The sequence below is a fragment of the Sciurus vulgaris genome, assembly GCF_902686455.1.
Source record: "Sciurus vulgaris genome assembly, chromosome: 7".
Taxonomy (NCBI): Eukaryota; Metazoa; Chordata; class Mammalia; order Rodentia; family Sciuridae; genus Sciurus; species Sciurus vulgaris.
The window spans coordinates 151,546,487-151,565,640 of record NC_136467.1 but is presented as its reverse complement, the minus strand read 5'-3'; the positions used below and the strand labels follow the sequence as shown (position 1 = coordinate 151,565,640).

The following is a 19,154-nucleotide window of genomic DNA, read 5'->3' as shown; positions in this document are numbered from 1 at the left end:
ATGAAGTGATTTAATCAGCCTACCCCCACAGCATTCCAAGACAACTATAATTACAGTGACTATCTCCCAATTCTTCCAAGAAGGGTACAGAGACATGATCATTCTAGAAGCTCGGGAGAGCAGGGCACTCACTGCAAATAATGACTTATGTGTACATTTAAGCTAAGTTGTCTCAGAGAACACAAACTGGGAAAGACTGGGAGAAATGGTCAAAATCCTGGAGACTTCAGACAAAAACATACCATGACATTTGGAACGTGAGTTATTAAAACTCTTTACTAAGAGTTTCCATGCGCTAGTCAGTATTAAGGGCTAGAGATACAAACACACGAACTTACAGGAATAAAAGGGAGAGAAATGGTGGAACCAGAAATATCAATGGAGAAGACAAACACTGAGCGATTGACTTACTAAGAGGACAACAAAGTGGCGTGAAGCCTGGAATTCTTGTGAGGACATGCAACACCAGAAGAACAGCTCTTTATCCAGGCGATCCAGGTCACTTCAGGCAATAACCAAACACTAGACACAGCGATGCCATTTTCGGTTTACACTCAATACTAGCTAACATACTTTAGCCATGTCTTGAACACATTGAAAGCTTCTAACCCCTCCACTGCCCTCAAACACCTGAAGATAAAGGTGTACTGCCTGTGAGAACCTGTTTGTCATGAACCTGTTCTCCCAAAAGTGACAGCAATATGCAGCCCACCAAACTGGGGTGTCAAGGTTGTTACCTATGAATGATTTTAGATCTCTTCAATCCTTTCTAAGTCGTTTAGATCTCTAAAATCCTTTCCAGCTCAGTCTATGAATATGTGACTATGCCAAAGGGATTTTTAATTATCCAAGAACATATTTGTATTAACAAGGTGTGTGGGCAGTTGTTATATGGCCATAGGGCTACAAATAATAAAGGAACTTATTGAATATTTTGTACGATCTATTCCTAATTAAAAGGGTTTCTTTTTTCCATCTCTTATAAAAAAGGCTTCAGACCATTCTCATTAGTTGGCAAAAGATCTTAAGCAGCCCAATCCCTTAATAAATGGCTTAAACCAAACTTCTGCTAACAATGAACTATCAAGTTCCCCTACTATCCATCCAAACACTTGCCAAGGAAACATCACAAAGGAAGAATCAAGAGTCCATGTATTTACAGCAGAAATGCTCAAATTCAACTACTTCCTCCTTATCTCCCACACCAAAGCAAGGTCCAAGTGTGAACTCAGAATGAAAAGACTGGAGGTACAGAAGACGGGAAAATGGGAAGCCAACAAAGCAATGATTTAAAGACAAGGAAGAGACTACAAGGTAAGAGGACACAAAACACAGGCTTGCAATAAGCTGTCAATTCAAGCTGTGCAGGATCTAGAGGCCTCCAGGTGCAGCAACCTTTCAGACAGCAAAGCAGCACTGGAGGCAGAGAGTAAGACACTGGGCAGACGCACCACCGCTGCTTCCATGAGCACGCAGGAAGCACATAGGGAAAGGTCTAGCAGGGAGTCCCAGGCACAGCTGGTTCTAGACGAGGGTACAGAAAAGTAAGATGATCAAAATAACAAATAAAAAGAAGCAAGCCCTGAAGCATCTGCATTATTCTCTTTCCTCCATCACTCATCATCCTCGAAAATCTACATTAAGAATTTAAAGTTAATGGTGTATTAAATATGTCAGTAACTTTCCAAAGAGACTATGTGGACAACAAAGCTCCCATAAAATTCAGAAATTTAATCATTCCATACCTTTATTTACTTATTTTTATGCAGTGCTGAGGAAGGAACCCAGTGCCTCAAACGCGCTAGGCAAGCACTCTGCCACTGAGCCACAACTCCAGCCCAAGTAAGTAATCACTTGAAAAATAACTAAAAAGCAAAACACATAAGAGTTCGCTGACTCGTTGTCACAGGAAGCTCTCCTCAGCTGACCGTTGGTGGCCCACTGCCGTGGGCACCTGACAGACGAAGGCCTCTGCTCCCAAGGTTTGCTCAAGGTGCCACACCAAGGGGGCTGCCCACACCTCATCGAGTGGCCTCTTCCTCTGCAGACAATGGAGAATTAAGGTAAGAAAATGGAAAAAAAAAAAAAATTAAACTTTAAAGTAGAAACAATGAGAAAGAAATTGTAGTAGGGCATAAAAGGACTTCGGCAACCTCAGTCTTCAGAAGTAACTTTATAGGAACTTATTTTGGCAGAAGGAGCACAAAATAAACATTTCAAGGGTCATGTGTTGCCTAAATTTCAGAGTAAAAATGGTATGTGATGGTGATGGGTGAATTCTCAGAGGCAGGCAGTTACCAAAGAGGGAGTGACCAGCTCATGGGGTGCAGGACCACCACCCTCTGTGGCCGGGCGCAGCTTTACGCCTTCCCTTATCTGTGGTCACTGCCAGGCATATAATCTAACTCACACACACACGAAGAGAGCATATTCCTCAAGTAAAATAAAACTACTTGCTTTCATCAACTTATATAGATATGAGGGCAGGGAATACCCGAGATGGGGAAGAGGCGGCAGGGCAGAGACCAGAGATCCCCTTTCACACAGCTTGTCCTCCTCCAGAGCACCGAGGGAACCAGGCAGAAAGGGGATCTGACACGACAGAAGGCCACTCCAAACCCACCTTATCTCAGTCTGTGCCTATTTAAGGTTAGCCTAAAAAGGACTACAAAAATATACACTTCACGTCACAAAGCTATATACGTCGTTTAAAAATGAAAACCAGGATTTTTTTTTAAAATGACCTTGTGTTCAAGTTTCTTTAGTGGATTTACAGAAAAACAGACATTCCTCAGAGACGATTTCATCAGATAAAGTAAATGAGGTCTTAACTGCATGCACTATTGCCTTTCTAAAAAGCCAAACAAAACATTCTGCTTTGTCAGGGTTAGAAAAAATAAAACAACTTCGCTACCATGCTGAGATGCAGGAAAATAAAAGCAAAGTGGTTTGAAAAATAAATATGAGATATATATTATTCTTGACTGGAGAAAACTGACAGGCTGCCATCCAAAAATTACATGTGTATCCAATTATACATAATTAAAGTTGAGCTGCATAAACTGGGTTTTTTCTTCCCCCTTCTAATGACACAGCTACAAAAGTAGTATTCTTGAAGCAACAGGAAAATTGACAGATGGTGCCTCTTTGGACACATCAATCATCCACACCTCCTGTACCCTTCCAAGTCCAACTCTTTCCATGCACCTCAACTCAAATAGAGCCTAAAAAGAAAAATCAGGATGGTACTTATTTGTCTCTGGGAAGCTCTATGAAGCAGCAGTCCCAGACTTCAAAACTCATCATCCTAAAGAATTCCAGTTCATTCCACTGATAAGCTAATTGCATTTCAAGAGCAACTGACACAACACAGTCTGAACGTGCAGCCGACACTCCCCCAGCCCACCTCGCCTTTCCCGGCTCACTCCAGCAGCCCGGGTTCTCCCTGTGTAAAAATCTGGGGCCTATGACATCCTTCTCAGCTTTAATAGGCTATCTGCTAGATGAGTCTCATTCACCTCTAATTAAACTATGACAGAGCAATCTGCACAGAAAACAGGGTACAAGCCACTGACCTTGTGGTTTAATAGAAAAGACCTGGTCAACTGATGTGGCTCGAATCACAACTCTGTCACTTCCTGGCTCTGTGATCCCAAGCAAGCTGCAATCTCATTAGCCTGAGGTTTGTCTTCACACAGTGGCCAGAGTAATAAACTTAATCATGTACTGAAGAGATACTGGTGCCAAGCATATGCTAATTACCTTAGACACATGATCTCTTCTTCCCACAAAACGTTACTGTCCCCGGCATATAGATGAGGAAGTTGAGGCCAACGGGGGTGCTAAAGCGCACACAGTGTCACTGCACATGACGAAAGGATGATGGCCTCCCCACCCTCACCCCGTCCCCTCACAAAGCAGCACCACACCGACCCCCTCATCATTCCTGGGCAGGACGAGGCCTTCACAATCCAACACCACTGTTACTGGGTGTCGTTTTGGTTTTGTTTTTTCCCTTTGCTTAGACTGACCTTTGAACCCACCTAGGAGAAATGTTATTTTAATACCCAGCCTAACCATTACTTTCCATGGAAATCCCTCTAACTCATCCAAATCATCTATCATGGGGCTAAGACAACTTTGTTCACTCCAGAATTACTACCCTTACGTGTCATGTTACAATTGAATGGCTCTGTGTATCACTTCCTGTTTACGTGGGATTCTCAAGCGTATACACCAAATGAACCCATACTACTGTTCTCAGCTCTTAGTAAATGTTCAACTACCTTCACAGAATAAATATCCAAACGTAAAACACTTCGGTTTTCTCAAAAAGCAAATATCAACAATTATATAAACTAATTTTTAAACTTACAAATAAACTTGCTAAGCTGTAAAAGTATCTGAGTTGTTCTATCAATGTATGCCCATACCATGTAGTCCGTGAAAGATCTGAAGTGCTAATCATTCTATTCAACTTTAAACTGAGCCATTTATGTTGGTCTGCCTAAGTTTGACAATTTTTAAGTTTTTTGCCTTTTTACCCAAATTTGAAGGCCCTTCTTCAAACTAAATAGATTTGTCAGAAAAGTTAACAAAATGTAGTTTTTTTTTTAGTGAGGCCAATAGACTCTCGTCACGTGACAGGATCAAACTGTCATTTCTCTATGCTAGTAAGAAAGTTATATGTGCATTTCAAAGTATATAAAGTAATGATTACATAAAGAAAAATTTACAAAAACTGCCATTAAATCTCAATCCTAATACTGTGTAACCCTGGCTAACTGAGCTACTCACTTTCAAGACGTTCCCAAGGCCGGATTTGGGAGTTCTGAAACTCAGGATGACTTTGCAGGTTGAGCCAACAGTGCCATCCACTGTCCTAGGAACGAGCTTCCTGGACACAGCTTCGTAATGCACCACTACGAAGCCTCACATTCAACTGTCATATATACAACACTTCAGTGAAACTCTATTTGGGGACTCCCTTGAAGACATCGAAAAAGCTCCAAATTTCAGGACAACTACTTTTTGGATAAAAGGGTAAAAATACTGCAACAAGTTCAAAATGGTCACAAGATGTTCAGTTTCACACATTTAATTGTTTAAGTTTCACTTCATTCATAGTCCAAATTAACATATTCTTCTTTTCTCAATAAAACAATCACCTATAGCAAGAAAAGTAATTAACACTATATTCCAACTCAGCCAGAAAAGTTTTTCTGCATTCAAGTAACCCTGCTGTCACTGAAATACTTCACAAATATTTGTGGAGTAAATTCAAAACATCAGACTAAAAGCTACAGGAAAGACCAGGATGAGGTTTTCCACGGTTGTGCTTGTCAAGCACCAATCACAACAGAACAGGTAAAGTAGAAGACTGAACTGATGACAGTAAATAGGAACAAGTCCTAAACCTACATACTAGTTCCAAGAGAAAGGATGAGAAGAAATTAAATTGGGAAGGATACTGGAGAATGTCAGCAGAGTCCCAGGTATATAGTAGCATCAAAATTCTAGAAACCTTACTAGTCTGCGAGAGGCTGCATACAGCAGGCAGGACCTACCCATGTCTGCAAAGAGATCAGCCTAAGAGGTTGTTACCTGGAGTGATTCAGCCTGCATCTGATTCCCAGTTCCAAACATAGATCTCTTCTACTGTCCCGTAGACTATGGACTTGTCCAGAACAGGTTGGTGTCACATTCCAGAATCACGCCTAAGACACAGTTCCTGTCCTTCACAGCCTAGAGAAGAACATGAGTAGGAGCAACTCTGTGCTCATCTTAGGGAGGTGCCAGTATTATAGTTATAACCTCTAGATTTTAAATTTCACAAGCCTAATGTTAGATCAAATAATATACTTTTGAAAAAAATTAATGTACAGAGCATAAAAATCAGAAGTTGGTTTCAGTTATCACTCTATACTCCTTCCTAGTGTTTGATCACAAAATTTCAAGAGGAAGTTCCTTTGTTTGATTTTGCCATCTTTTATTGTTGGTAAATACCAGAGGCTTTGCTAATTAGCCTATTAAATGGTAGAAATAAATTTTCAATTTTGAAAGTAGTAGTTAACACTAACCACAGTAGCACCAAACAGCACAAAAGATTAGAGAGACAGGGTCTCAGTAGTGAAATCACCTGGGCTCTAAATAAGTGAATTGGCTGAAATGTTTTCCAGAATAGGGTGAAGAATCCACAACACACAAGCCTAGACCATTTCTCAAACGATCTACACTGACAGACCAGGACTGTTACCTTCCAACCTTTTGTAAACTAGTACTTGTGTGAAATTCTAGTGTGAGAATGAGATAAGACACTGCAGCCACGTTGAACTGCCAAAAGGTCTCGAAGGTTCCTGCTCCCAATGTCTCTTCTGGTCACCAGCCAGCAATCCACCATTAATGATGTGACACTGGTCCATGGTACACACACCGAGCAGCACTGGCCTCAACCATTAAGGTGTGAGCCACCATCGCCCCACTAGCTGCTGAGGCCAGGTGGTCCACAGTGACATACTCCATGAGCTCATGTGGCTCAAGAGAACCTCGCACATAGGTTTCATTTCACGACCCAAGGGAGAAAGGGAGGCTTCACCAAGGTTGCGACTGCTGGGCTGAGCAACTTGCTTAGTAAATGCTATTGCAGATTTGGGACTGAGACTTGCTTTCAGTTATACGGGGTTGCAGGAAAGCAATACATCTTCAAAGGTAGCTACTACTGTCTACCAAAAAAAGGGGGAAAACCACCAGTCAACAAAAAATCTCTAGGAATTATAAGTGACAAAACTTGGCACAGGCTGACTTGCAGCCATCAGTGCCTGACATATGACAGTGATCCTGATCCACAATTTTACAGTTTTGGGTGACAATAAAGTCTAAGTTATTTTCAGAAAAAAAGTTTTATCTTGAGATACTACCTTGGACAAAGGTGTCACGATCCTCAAATAGCTGTCCCTGGGACAGCACTGAGGCTAAAAATCCTACCGTCACTGCAAACTCAGAACAGGCCCATGGTTCATGTGAGAAGAACAGCTGAGCAACCACCTGGAGGGAACGGATACCCACAAAGAGCAGCTTTGCTCTTGATACCATGCTAAGATATAAGGCAGGCATGGAACAAGTGAGTATCAAATGCACTAAGAGGTGTAATCCTTCCCAAAAGAATGTAAGAGGTCCCAAAACCCAAGTAAAAAGATGCCCCCTAGGATAACTCTCAAGAATATTGTATCTAAATACCTCAAAAGTAGTTTTTCCACAGACTGTAAATTTCTGAAGACTGTAATTTACGATTAACATAACAGGACAATACTTGAGGTTCCTATTTGCCAGTTGTGCTGACATAGTGAACCAGGGCCAGGAGAAGCAGCCTGTTTGTGAGGAGAGGGGCAGGAAGAGGACACTGAGCACCTAACAGCCCTTCAGTTCAGAGTTCTAGATGTCACTGCTGGTTCTCCCTTGCAAAGACAGATGTGCAGGGACTAAAAGCACATGCCTAGGTACAGCGTGCGATCAAATGGCCACAGCAGCTGCAGGCTGCCCTGTGTTTACAGTGGCAGGTTTCAATACTTGGGTCCTGGCCAGTTACCTGTTGACCTGGGAGCAGTTTATCTCTCTATGTACCACAGAGCCCAACACAATAGCTGCTAATGGTGCAAGCATGTGATCATTATATTTTCAAAGGTACTGTGACCACGACTATTCACTCTTTTGTATTTTAATACAAAAAAGAAAGTTAACAAAACATTAATAGAAGTGATATTATTTCCCTTAATTTCATTTACATAGAATAAACTTGCATTCTTGTTCTTTCGTCCATTCAAATATTTATACAGAGCCTATGTATCCAAGACTAGAACAGAGATGCACAAATTCTACACATTACAAAAAGAATGTGAAAACATTTGAGTTACAAAGTTTCCACAGCTAAGATGTTATGGGGGAGAAGACGGTATCTCAAGGAAAATTAAATTCCCCTGAAAGGTCCCTGTATACCACTACTCCCCATAAACCATCATCATGTCTAACAGCAAACAAGAAGATGAGATAAACTGGAATAGAGAAAGTGCTGGTCAAGTGCTACCAGGCAGGCGGTACCCTCTAAGGTGTGCTTAATCCACGGGAGGATTTTGAATCTTCACACTAGGGATCATCTGGTAGGGTATCTAAAAAGGACAGAACTCAACAACTGCTCAGCAGTATCCCACTCTTGGCTCTGGAAGCGAAAACCGTCAAAGGATTGTCAAAAAAGATGACTTTAAGCATGACTCAGAGAGTCAGATTCCCCAAGGCCCCACTTTTTAGTTTTTGTCCCCTCACCCTGTCTCACACTCCATTACCACTGCTAGACAAAACAGATCACACGAGTGGGGCCCCTGGCAAAAACCAAGATTCGCAACCTTATCTCACCTCTTCCACCAAGGCCCAAGTTGACTCCTCATTGTGTGGACACAGCACTTGGTTGACACTTTGTTTTTTCAAGTCTAATACACAAATATCTGTTAAGCTTCAGAACTATGACCTCAGTCTGCTAATTCAATGAGAAGAATGAAACACTCTGGCATGAATCTTCAAATTTCCTATCTCCACTGCAGAAACTCGATTATTTCTACCAAGTATTTAATTAGAACCTAACATGTTTAGATATAGCTTCCGGTTTATAGAAAATACATAGGATAGAAAAACAGCTGACCCTCAACATCAACAAGAGGAAGGACAGAAGCAGGCAAGGCAGGAAGGAGAGGAAGAGGAAGAAGGAGGGAGAAGGCTGACAATCCAGGAAGGGACAGTGACAGAGGAGCAGCCTGCCTCATGTAAGGGTCATCAGAGAGACCGTGGACATGCCACCTGACCCAAAGCTGAAAGGCTCCAGCCTTCTCTTTGCCTGAAAACATGAAACACTGATCTGCTGTCTCCAGACCCTTTTGTAGAAACAAACTGGCAACTTTGTGTGCTTCCTCTCATTCTTCATTCCATCTCTGGAAGCAGGAAAGTGCCTTCCTACCAGGGTCAGGCCTGCTCCTGGGCTCCTCCTGCCAGCCCAGTCCCAAGCCAGGGCCACGTGCTCCCAAGAAGTTGAGAGAGAGAGGAGACAGGAAGGAAGCCTTTCCGTTCTCTAAAGACCGCCTCTTATTTTAGGGTGGAATTCCTCAAAACCTGGATTTCTAACCTGGTTTCTCACTTTCTCAGTCTACAAAATCATTGCTGTTCTGAGGCACGGGTGCCCTGTCACACTGCATGGTGCTGAAACCTCCGCGTGCTGGGAGACCCTCAGGAGTCTGCCGCCTCCTGCTCCCACCCAGGCACGCGCCCTCCCTGCCTCTGGGCTCACACGGGAGCCTCTTTCTGGTCTTGCCTTCCCAGCCAGCCCTTCTTTGGAACTTCCAAACCCACTGTTGCAAGTATCTCTGTGGGAGAACAGTACCTATGCTCCCCACCCCCAACTACCCTCAGCCCTCCTTCCTTCCGTCTGGGTGACCAGGATGGCTCGTAAGCGCTCTCCCCGCACCTCCCCTACAAACTGGTATGGGACAATCCTGCTGGGGCCTGCCTGACCATGGCTGCTGCCTGCCCCGACTTCAGTGGCTCCCACATCTCTATCACTGTGGCTTCACACTGGGGCAACTAGATTGTCCACATGAAAAACACTTGTTTCACTTTTCCTCTGTATGCTGGGAACTCCAGAGAAGAGGAAAAAAGTATACTCCTCATACAAAACTCACCTGTTCTACTCCCATGCCTTCCCCCCTCTTCCTATGTTTTCTCTTCAAACCTCCAGTACTAAGCAGGACAGTGGACCTCCACAGCTACCCACCTCCTAGCCTAGCAAAGTGGAGTTACAGATGCCCATGGAATTCAGTTGCTAATTGACTGACATATTAAAGCAGATGACCCTGGATGATCCCAGTGGCCCAAGATAACCACTGAAAGTAGAAGAGACCAGATGGAGGGAATATGCCTACGGAAGACCAGGCAGAGGAGAACCCCGCTGCCTCAAGAGGGAAGGAGCAGCCTACAGCAAAGCAAGGCAGGCGGCCTGAGCAGCTGAAAAGCAAGGAAGCCATTCTCCCCTAGAGCTTCTAGAACACAGGCCTGTCAATGCTAACTCAGCAGAACTATGCTGGACTTCTAACCTCAAAAGACATGTTATAATAAATCGGTGTCATGTTAGGCCACCATGTCTGTGCTAATTTCTTATAGCAGAAATCAAAACAGAATACACCTCCATATGCAATTACCAAAGATCCACCTATCTTTCAGGTACCATTTGAAAGGTCATTGAAAAGCAAAGATTATTCTGTTCCCCCCAAGAGTCCTCTCTGCTGACCATACCAGACAGGATTCCCAGCTCCTCAGAACCCTGCATCCATTCTGGGGGCATTAGTAGGCAAGTATGTCTTGGTCACTTCCTTGTCTATATAGTTAAAAAAAAAAAAAATCTCTTCAGGCTGTTGTGACGGTTAAGTACAGGAACAATATACATCTCTTAGAACTATGTCCATCACTCATCAAGCACGCAATACACATCGGAGGTCAGCATTAACTTTATCCTCGCCTGTTTCTGTCACATCCATACCACTGTCTTATCACGCTCCTAGACAAGAATTGTATTTCCTCAACAGAGGACCTCCGCCACACAGAGCAGTCCAGAAAGAAGTATTGAAGATGTCAACCTAAAAAAAGCTCACCTTGAAGTACAAGAACTCTAAAGACCAAAGAGCCACCCAGACTAAAATTTATATATTCAACACAGCAAATAGAAATGGATCAATGAAAAAAAAGAAAGCATATGAAGAAAAAAGATGTTATTTTAAGAATAAAAGGGGAGGTTTCAAGATGGCGGCATAGAGGGTGGCTGCATTTCATGTTGCTCCAGGACTCAGGATTCAAAATAGGAGATATTGAGACACTTGGGACCAACTCAAAGCAGCCGGGTGACTCTCACCGTTGGGAAGGCGTCCCGGATGGGACGGTGGTCCCAGAACGCAGGGAACTTTGTGAAGTAGAGCTGGCGGCGAGGCGCCCCTCCCCCCGCTGGAGCAGTGAACTCGGACAACTGGGAGCGCCGGAAAGGAGGCCGCTCGGCACAGCGCTGGGACTCGGAGCAACCACTGGGGCTCCGGCGGCTGCCCAGGGGAGGAGTGGCGAGGAGAGCTGTGTGGACTCAGGACACCGGGGCCTGCCCTGAGGACGAGGAGGAGGAGGAACGTGGCCGCTTGGATTCGGAGTGACTGCACCAGAGCTACAGGCGGTTGCCAGAGGAGAAGCTGCGCGGCGAGCTGTTTGGACTCAGAACGACGCTTCTGAACCCCGGGGCCTGCCCTGAGGACGAGGAGGAGGAAGAGGAGCGTGGCCGCTTGGATTCAGAGTGACTACACCAGAGCTGCAGGCGGTTGCCAGAGGAGGGGCTGCGTGGCGAGCTGTTTGTACTCAGACAACTTTTGAACCCCGGGGTCTGCCCGGAGGAGTAGGAGGAGGAGGAGGAGGAGCGCGGCGGGTCGTTTGGACTCGCAGTGACTGCATTAGCACTCCAGGCGGCTGCTCAGAGGAGAAGGTGAGTGGTGAGTTGTTTGGTCTTAAAGCGACAGCGCCTGAACACAGGGGGGCTGCCTGGAGGAGAAGCGTGGTGGGTCGCTTGGTCTTGAGTGGCCGCACCAGAGCTCCGGGCGGTTGCCCAGAGGACGCGTGCAGTGGGTCACGTGGATTCAGAGCCACTCAGAGCGACCGCTCCTGAACACCCGGGGGGTTATCTGGAGAAGGAGGAGGAACGGGGAGGGTCACTTCGACTCGGAGTGATTGATTGCCCAGGGCTACGGGTGGTTGGTGGGAGGTGGAGGCACGCAGTGAGTTGCTTGGACTCCTAGTGACCGCACCGGAATACTGGGCGGCTGTCTGGAGGAGAGGCATGTGGCGGGTCTCTGGGACTCAGAGTGATTGTATGGGGCCCCAGGTGGCTGCTCAGAGGAGGGGCCGCATAGCCAGGCGATTAGGTGCAGAGCAGGGTCCCAGGATCTAGGAGGCTTCTTGGTGGAAGAGCCGCACAGAGACGGGCTTAGGGCAGAGCGAAGTTTCCAGGCCTGCGGGCAGATTCTCTGAGGAGGGGCAGCCTAAGGAGATTCATCTGCGAAGGGTGAGGCTCCCAGACCCAGGAGGTAGGTCCGCGCCCCTGTGAACTTTGCAGAGGAAGGCAGCCCAGCACAGGTGGTAGCTGTAAATTGAGGGGAACCTCTAGGAGGGAACTGATCAGGGAGACCTCCCCACCGAGTGAGTCTTCCCTGCCGGGTGAGGTTTCCCCACAAGGACGGTAAAACCAGAGACTCAGGCCCAAAGAGGCCTTGCCTCAGCCCGCAGCTTAGTTCCCCTTTGGATGATCATTGGTCAACAAGTGGAGGCACCTCTGCCCACTAGCAGGGAATATACTCCACCTGAAGGCCACCACTCCTAGAGAGGCAGATTCCTTCTGGAGCACCGCATTATCAACTTCCTCCAAGACTTCAGCCTACTGAAGGCTAAGAGGGGATATATATAGAAATCTTCAGGGACATTGTAAGTCAATAGAGGAAATCTGCAATATCTCAGCGGTCCACTGATACCTGAACAATATGAGAAAACAAGGAAAGAAAATGCTGCAAACAAATCTAGATGTTACATCAATAAAACCCAATGACAGCATGGCAGAAGAAATGACAGAAAAGGAGTTCAGAATGTACATAATTAAAATGATCAGAGAAGCAAACGATGAGATGAAAGAGCAAATGCAAGCATTGAAGATCGCACCAATCGACAGTTAAAAGAGCAAATACAGGAAGGAAAAGAACATTTCAATAAAGAGTTAGAGATATTGAAAAAAAAACCAAAGAGAAATCCTTGACATGAAGGAAACAATAAACCAAATTAAGAACTCCATAGAAAGCATATCCAATAGGATATATATTTAGAGGAACCTGGAAATTCCACCAGAAAACTCTTAGAACTCATAAGTGAATTCAGTAAAGTAGCAGGTTACAAGATCAATGCCCATAAATCCAATGCATTTTTATACATAAGTGATGAATCTTCAGAAAGAGAAATTAGGAAAACTATCCCATTCACAATAGCCTCGAAAAAAATCAAATACTTGGGAATCAATCTCACAAAAGAGGTGAAAGACCTCTACAATGAGAACTATACAACACTAAAGAAATAAATTAAAGAACACCTTAGAAGATGGAAAGATCTTCCATGTTCTTGGATAGGAAGAATTAATATTGTCAAAATGGCCATACTACCTAAAGTGCTATACAAATTCAATGCAATTCCAATTAAAATCCCAATGACGTACCTTACAGAAATAGAGCAAGCAGTGATGAAACTGATCTGGAAGAATAAGAAACCCAGAATAGCTAAAGCAATCCTTAGCAGGAAGAGTGAAACAGGGGGTATTACAATACCACGTCTTCAACTCTACTACAAAGCAATAGTAACAAAAACAGCATGGTATTGGTACCAAAATAGAAAGGTAGATCAATGGTATAGAATAGAGGACACGGACACAAACCCAAATAAATACAATTTTCTCATACTAGACAAAGGGGCCAAAAATATGCAATGGAGAAAAGATAGCCTCTTCAACAAATGGTGCTGGGAGAATTGGAAATCCATATGCAACAGAATGAAACTAAACCCATATCTCTCACCATGCACGAAACTAAACTCAAAATGGATTAAGGACCTGGGAATCAGACCAGAGACCCTGCAGATTATAGAAGAAAAAGTAGGTCCAAATCTTCACCTTGTTGGTCTAGGATCAGACTTCCTTAACAGGACTCCCATAGCACAAGAAATAAAAGCTAGAATCAACCACTGGGATAGATTCAAACTAAAAAGCTTTCTCTCAGCAAAGGAAACTATCAGCAATGCGAAGAGAGAGCCTACAGAGTGGGAGAACATCTTTGCCAATCATACTTCAGATAGAGCACTAATCTCCAGAATCTATAAAGAACTCAAAAAACTCTACTACAAGAATTCAAATAATCCAATAGACAAATGGGCTAAGGAAATGAATAGACACTTCACAGAAGAAGATCTACAAGCAATCAACAAACATATGGAAAAATGCTCAACATCTCTAGTAATAAGAGAAATGCAAATCAAAACCACCCTAAGATTCCATCTCACCCCAATTAGAATGGCGATTATCAAGAATACGAGCAACAACAGGTGTTGGCGAGGATGTGGGGAGAAAGGTACACTTATACATTGCTGGTGGGGCTGCAAATTAGTGCAGCCACTCTGGAAAGCAGTGTGGAAATTCCTTAGAAAACTTGGAATGGACCCTCCATTTGACCCAGCTATCCCACTCCTTGGCCTATACCCAAAGGACATAAAATCAGCATACTACAGAGATACAGCCACATCAATGTTCATAGCTGCTCAATTCACAATAGCCAGATTGTGGAACCAACCTAGATGTCCTTCAATTGATGAGTGGATAAAGAAACTGTGGTATATATATACAATGGAATATTACTCAGCCATAAAGAATGATAAAATTATGGCATTTGTAGGCAAATGGATGAAATTGGAGGATATCATGCTAAGTGAGATAAGCCAATCTCAAAAAGCCAAAGGACGAATGATATTGCTAGTAAGTGGAGGATGAAACATAATGGGCGGGAGGGAAGGGTTAGTGTTAGGGTTAGAGTTAGGGTTAGGGAGGGGGGCAAGTTAGGAGGAAGGTAGTACTGTATAGAGGGTAAAGAGGGGTGGGAGGGGTGGGGGGAAGGGAAAAAATATCAGAATGAATCAAACAACATTACTCTATGTAAATGTATGATTACACAAATGGTATGCCTTTACGCCACGTACGAACAGAGAAACAACATGTATCCCATTTGTTTACAATAAAAAAAAAAGAATAAAAGGTCCCCTTATAACTGTTTTCTGTATCTTTCTTTATAATGATTTGAAAACTCAATTAGCAAAGCTATTACACACACTGTGATCAAATAAGCAGTCCTTCCAGCTCATCCACATAAAACCTGAAATTTTCAACTTCTGCCTTAAACAAAGTAACTAATAATATTCCTTTTATTATTATACTTTAAGTTAGCAATCTAACAGAGCATCAACTCCACAGAGTCTAATGGTAACTTCACAATTTACTAATATATGTAATAAAACTTGTCTGCAAATGGGAATCTCTTCCCACATGAAAAATTTATATAAAATTTCTATCTCGCTATTGGAGAGTGTTAGGATTTGGGTGAGAATAATCATTTTCTATTGAAAAACTAATTATAACAATTTAAAAATATTTAAAAGCAAGTAAATATAAAGCACAGAGCTCACCAGCAGCAAAAAAAAAGAAAAATAGAAAGCCAAGTTAATGTGTTCTAGAACCATGCTATGGACAAAGATTCACAAGGCTGCTTCCATGGGAGAGCACATGAAAGGGCGGAGATTTGTCCAGGAGAAGGAGTAGCAGCCAGCAGTTTAGAACCCCAATTCAAGGCCATGTGCATTGAGGTCTCTCAATATTCAGAGGGTGTCTGCTTATGTATCTATAAATGTGAGGTACTAAGGGGATATGAGAGGCATAGCAAATACCCAGTGAGCTTTAAATAGTTTGTAATACACTTCCATTTGAAGAAAATACTAAATTGTACCCAAGGAAAATTGAGGGTGTATGTGAAATTTTTTAATATAATGCTATTTAAATGGTTACCCTGAAGCAAAAATTTTTTATTTGAAATTTTAAACATTTAAAAAATAAGTTTTAAATTAATTTTTAACTTTTAATGTCTAACAACAAAAAATAATGGCCTTAAAACATTTATTCAACGTTTACTAAGAACTCGATTTGTATTAGCCACTGAAGTTGGAGGTAAGAATGTGAAAATAACTGGAATTCTTTCAGCACCCAAGAGGACTACGTAAGTGACGCGGTCCAAGTACCTCGTCAGTCCCACAGGGGAGAGGGAGAGAGCGAGTGAGCCCAGTCGTGGACAGGCGGCCACCCAAAGAGAGTGGACGTAACTGAGCACAGAAGGATCCTGGAGGAGGGAAATGGGAAAGGACAGCCAGCAGGGGAAACCCTCAGGGTGCAGAGAGGCCTAGATCAAGACAGAGGAGACCCGGAGGGTGAGAAATTCAAGGACTTCAGGATGACCCACCACTAGAGCAATGTGCACAGACAACCGGAGGAGCACGCAGGGCCTAGAAGACAGGCAAGCAGGCACTTCACAGGCTCAAAGTAGGGGCAAAACCGTCTTGCAGACACCAAATGGATCCTGGTGTCACAGGGGTGGCAGAGAGTGACATGGTGACATATATAAAGGAATGTATCTGGCCAAAAGGGAGTTGATATACAAAGGAAAAAGAAGACGACTCTCAAACCCATTTTGACTGGGCCCCCTCAGCACTGTTGAGGAGAAAGCAAGCTTGGAGGGAACCTCAAAGAATGACTTCAAGATACTTCAAAGAATCACCACTGTCACCAACTGGCACAGCAATCTGTACTAGGAGAGTCGGTAGACTCCCATCAAACTTTCAAGCGACGAACTCAACCGTTCCTTCAGTCTACAGCACTGAGAGGCCCACACCGTGCATGTGCCCTGCAGGGAACGAGCCATCAGAGGTCCCTGTCCTCGCCGCGCACCACAGTGAAGAGCCACAATGAAAACATAAATGAACATTCGCGCATTTTTTGATGGTGATGAAAGTTAAAGGAAAAAGACAAATGCAGAGAAAGCCAAGGGAAACACAGCGATCTCAAACAGGACCCTCAGGAGCTGAAAGGAGGCTCCGCCATGTCGGGAAGCGGGCAGCGACAGCAGAACGGCTGGCGATGTGGCTGTGGCCAGGAGAGCAAGCCAGGCACCCCAGGAGAGGGACAGCCCGCTCCTCGCTGTTCACCTCCAGCTTAGTCTCTGGCTTCCCAGCTCCATCAGTCTGGGTTCCTGAGCCGTCAGTGCCGAAGGCCAGAGGCTGGTCCCCAGCAAAGTCCCCAAGTGAACAGAGCACTGCCCACAGGCTTGGAGCTAAACACCAGATGACTCCCCCAGCCTTTTCTGGCCTGTGCCAAGAGAGTGAAGGATGGACCACAGGACAGTGGCACTGGAGAAGGTGAGCAGTGACAACGTGGCTGCAGGGGCAGGAGACACAGGCAGCGCGCGGAGACGGGCGGAGGAGGGAGGAGGGACAGCAGCCACCTGCTCTCACCGGAGACAGCACAGAGGAGGAAAGGGGTCCAAGTCAGAAAGAGCAGCACAGCTTGGTCCCTAGGAAATACGGCGCTCCCAGAACTGCCCGAAACAGAAGCGCCAGGTCTCAGATTATCAGAAAAATCCTAGCTTTTTCAAAAAAAGAAGCCAAAATTAAATCAATGCCAATAGAACTAAGAATTAGTAACTAACCAAAGAGTTATAATCAATAAGGATTTTAGACCAAGGAGTAGAAATTAAAAGAATACTTGATGCTCATGAGGCATTTTTATTTCAGTTTAAAAGAATGACATTTTAAAATAAGCATCAGGTCCCAAGATGCAGCTCAGTACTACAGCACCCACCAAGAGTGCGCAAGACCCTGGGCTCCACCCCAGCACCACTGAAGTAAACAAACAGTGTGTGTACTTTAAATAACTAATAATCAAACCTGTCAGTGTTTTGGACAACATTTATCACGACCCCATTAAAAAAGTAAGCAAAACTGATGGGTCATTAGCTCTTGCAGAGAATGTTCTTTTTACAAAAGCTGGAAAATGAAACCTGTTTATTACCAAAAGTGAAAAGAATAATATCAAAGGCATAAAATCCTGTGGCAAATCTATGATCTGCAGACAGAAAACATTTCAGAAGAAACTTACATTCAGAACTTCTGAGTTTTTTGTGATTTTTCTTTCCCTAGAAAAGTTCGATTACTTTTCAACATCACGTGTCCAGGGGGACAAAAAGGTGCAGTCATAGAGAATATTCAGTATTTTATGAGCAAGTTTGAGAGACGCTTACCCAGTGTTGATGGAGATTATTTCTATCAGTGGATTCTTCCTGATCTTTGGCAAATCCAATCGTGCTCCCCCGAGTCGCTTTCCATTATCCTTCTTCTGACCCAGCAGTCTCACAGAGTGACCTTCAAATCAAGCACATCCACACACGTCAGGGAGTCACACAACTCCACTCTAATTTACTGCTTTCAACAATATGCTTATGTTTGCATTTAGTTTTGTCTTTTATGGGGGGAAAGAAAAAAAACACCCTAGAGAAAATGGGATCACTTGAACCTAGGGAAAAGGGTCAAAAAGAAAAACAGATGTGTTCTAGGTCTACAGGTAGACATATTCTGCTTATGCTACGTTGCACACTTATGCTATACATTTGAGAAAGAGAAGGAGACATGTTCTCAAGATACTGTCCCACAGTATGTACGCTCTAGAGCACTGACCAGACTCGTATTTTGCAACAGGAAGGGTTTTACTGGGGCACTGGACTTGCCTGTCACTTTACTGGAGAAAAAAAATTTTTTAAACAAAAGCAGAGAAGCTTGTCGAAGCAAACAGAAAATCAAAGAATAAGCAAAAAGTCAAGATCAAATTGCAATTTACAGTTGAATATTTTAAAACACAACCTTTTAAAGTGATTTTTATAAAATGTCACATAAGAAAATCAGACCATTACTAAGAGCCATTAAAATTTTTATGACTTCTTCAATATTGAAATAATTTCAGACTTATAGAAAAGACAGTACAAAGAATTCACATATCCCTTTTACATTCTCCATTTATTTTACCATATTTGTTCTCTGTTTTTTTATAGAGTAATATTTTCTATAACTTGGAGACATTCTGTATTCTATAAAATTTACCCATTGTGAGTATACAATTCAAAGATTGTAAATGAATTTATACAGTTTTGCAATCAACACAATTACCCAGTTTTAGAACATTTCCGTCACCTCTCAAAATGCTCCCATACCAAATATAGAACATTTTGCTAAACCACTGACCAGATGATGAATATTTGGATTGTTTCAAAAGAATAGCCATTATAATAATGTTTCTATGAATATTTTCATACAAGTCTTTGTACGGACGTGTTTTCATTTCTCTTGCAAATATTCCTAAGAGCAAAATTGTTGAGTGCTGAATTTATATTTACCTTTTTAAGACAGAGAAGGTTTTC

The 19,154-nt window shown here is 43.3% G+C and overlaps 1 protein-coding gene across 1 annotated transcript in view; it reads right to left on the bottom strand.

The window, feature by feature from the left end:
- CDKAL1 (CDKAL1 threonylcarbamoyladenosine tRNA methylthiotransferase) overlaps positions 1-19,154 on the bottom strand; it is a 629,759-nt gene that overhangs the window by 416,732 nt on the left and 193,873 nt on the right. Inside the window, exon 6 of the mRNA XM_079147924.1 lies at positions 17,985-18,105. Within this exon, the coding sequence (XP_079004050.1) occupies positions 17,985-18,105 (121 nt within the window). The remainder of the gene's footprint in view (positions 1-17,984; positions 18,106-19,154) is intronic.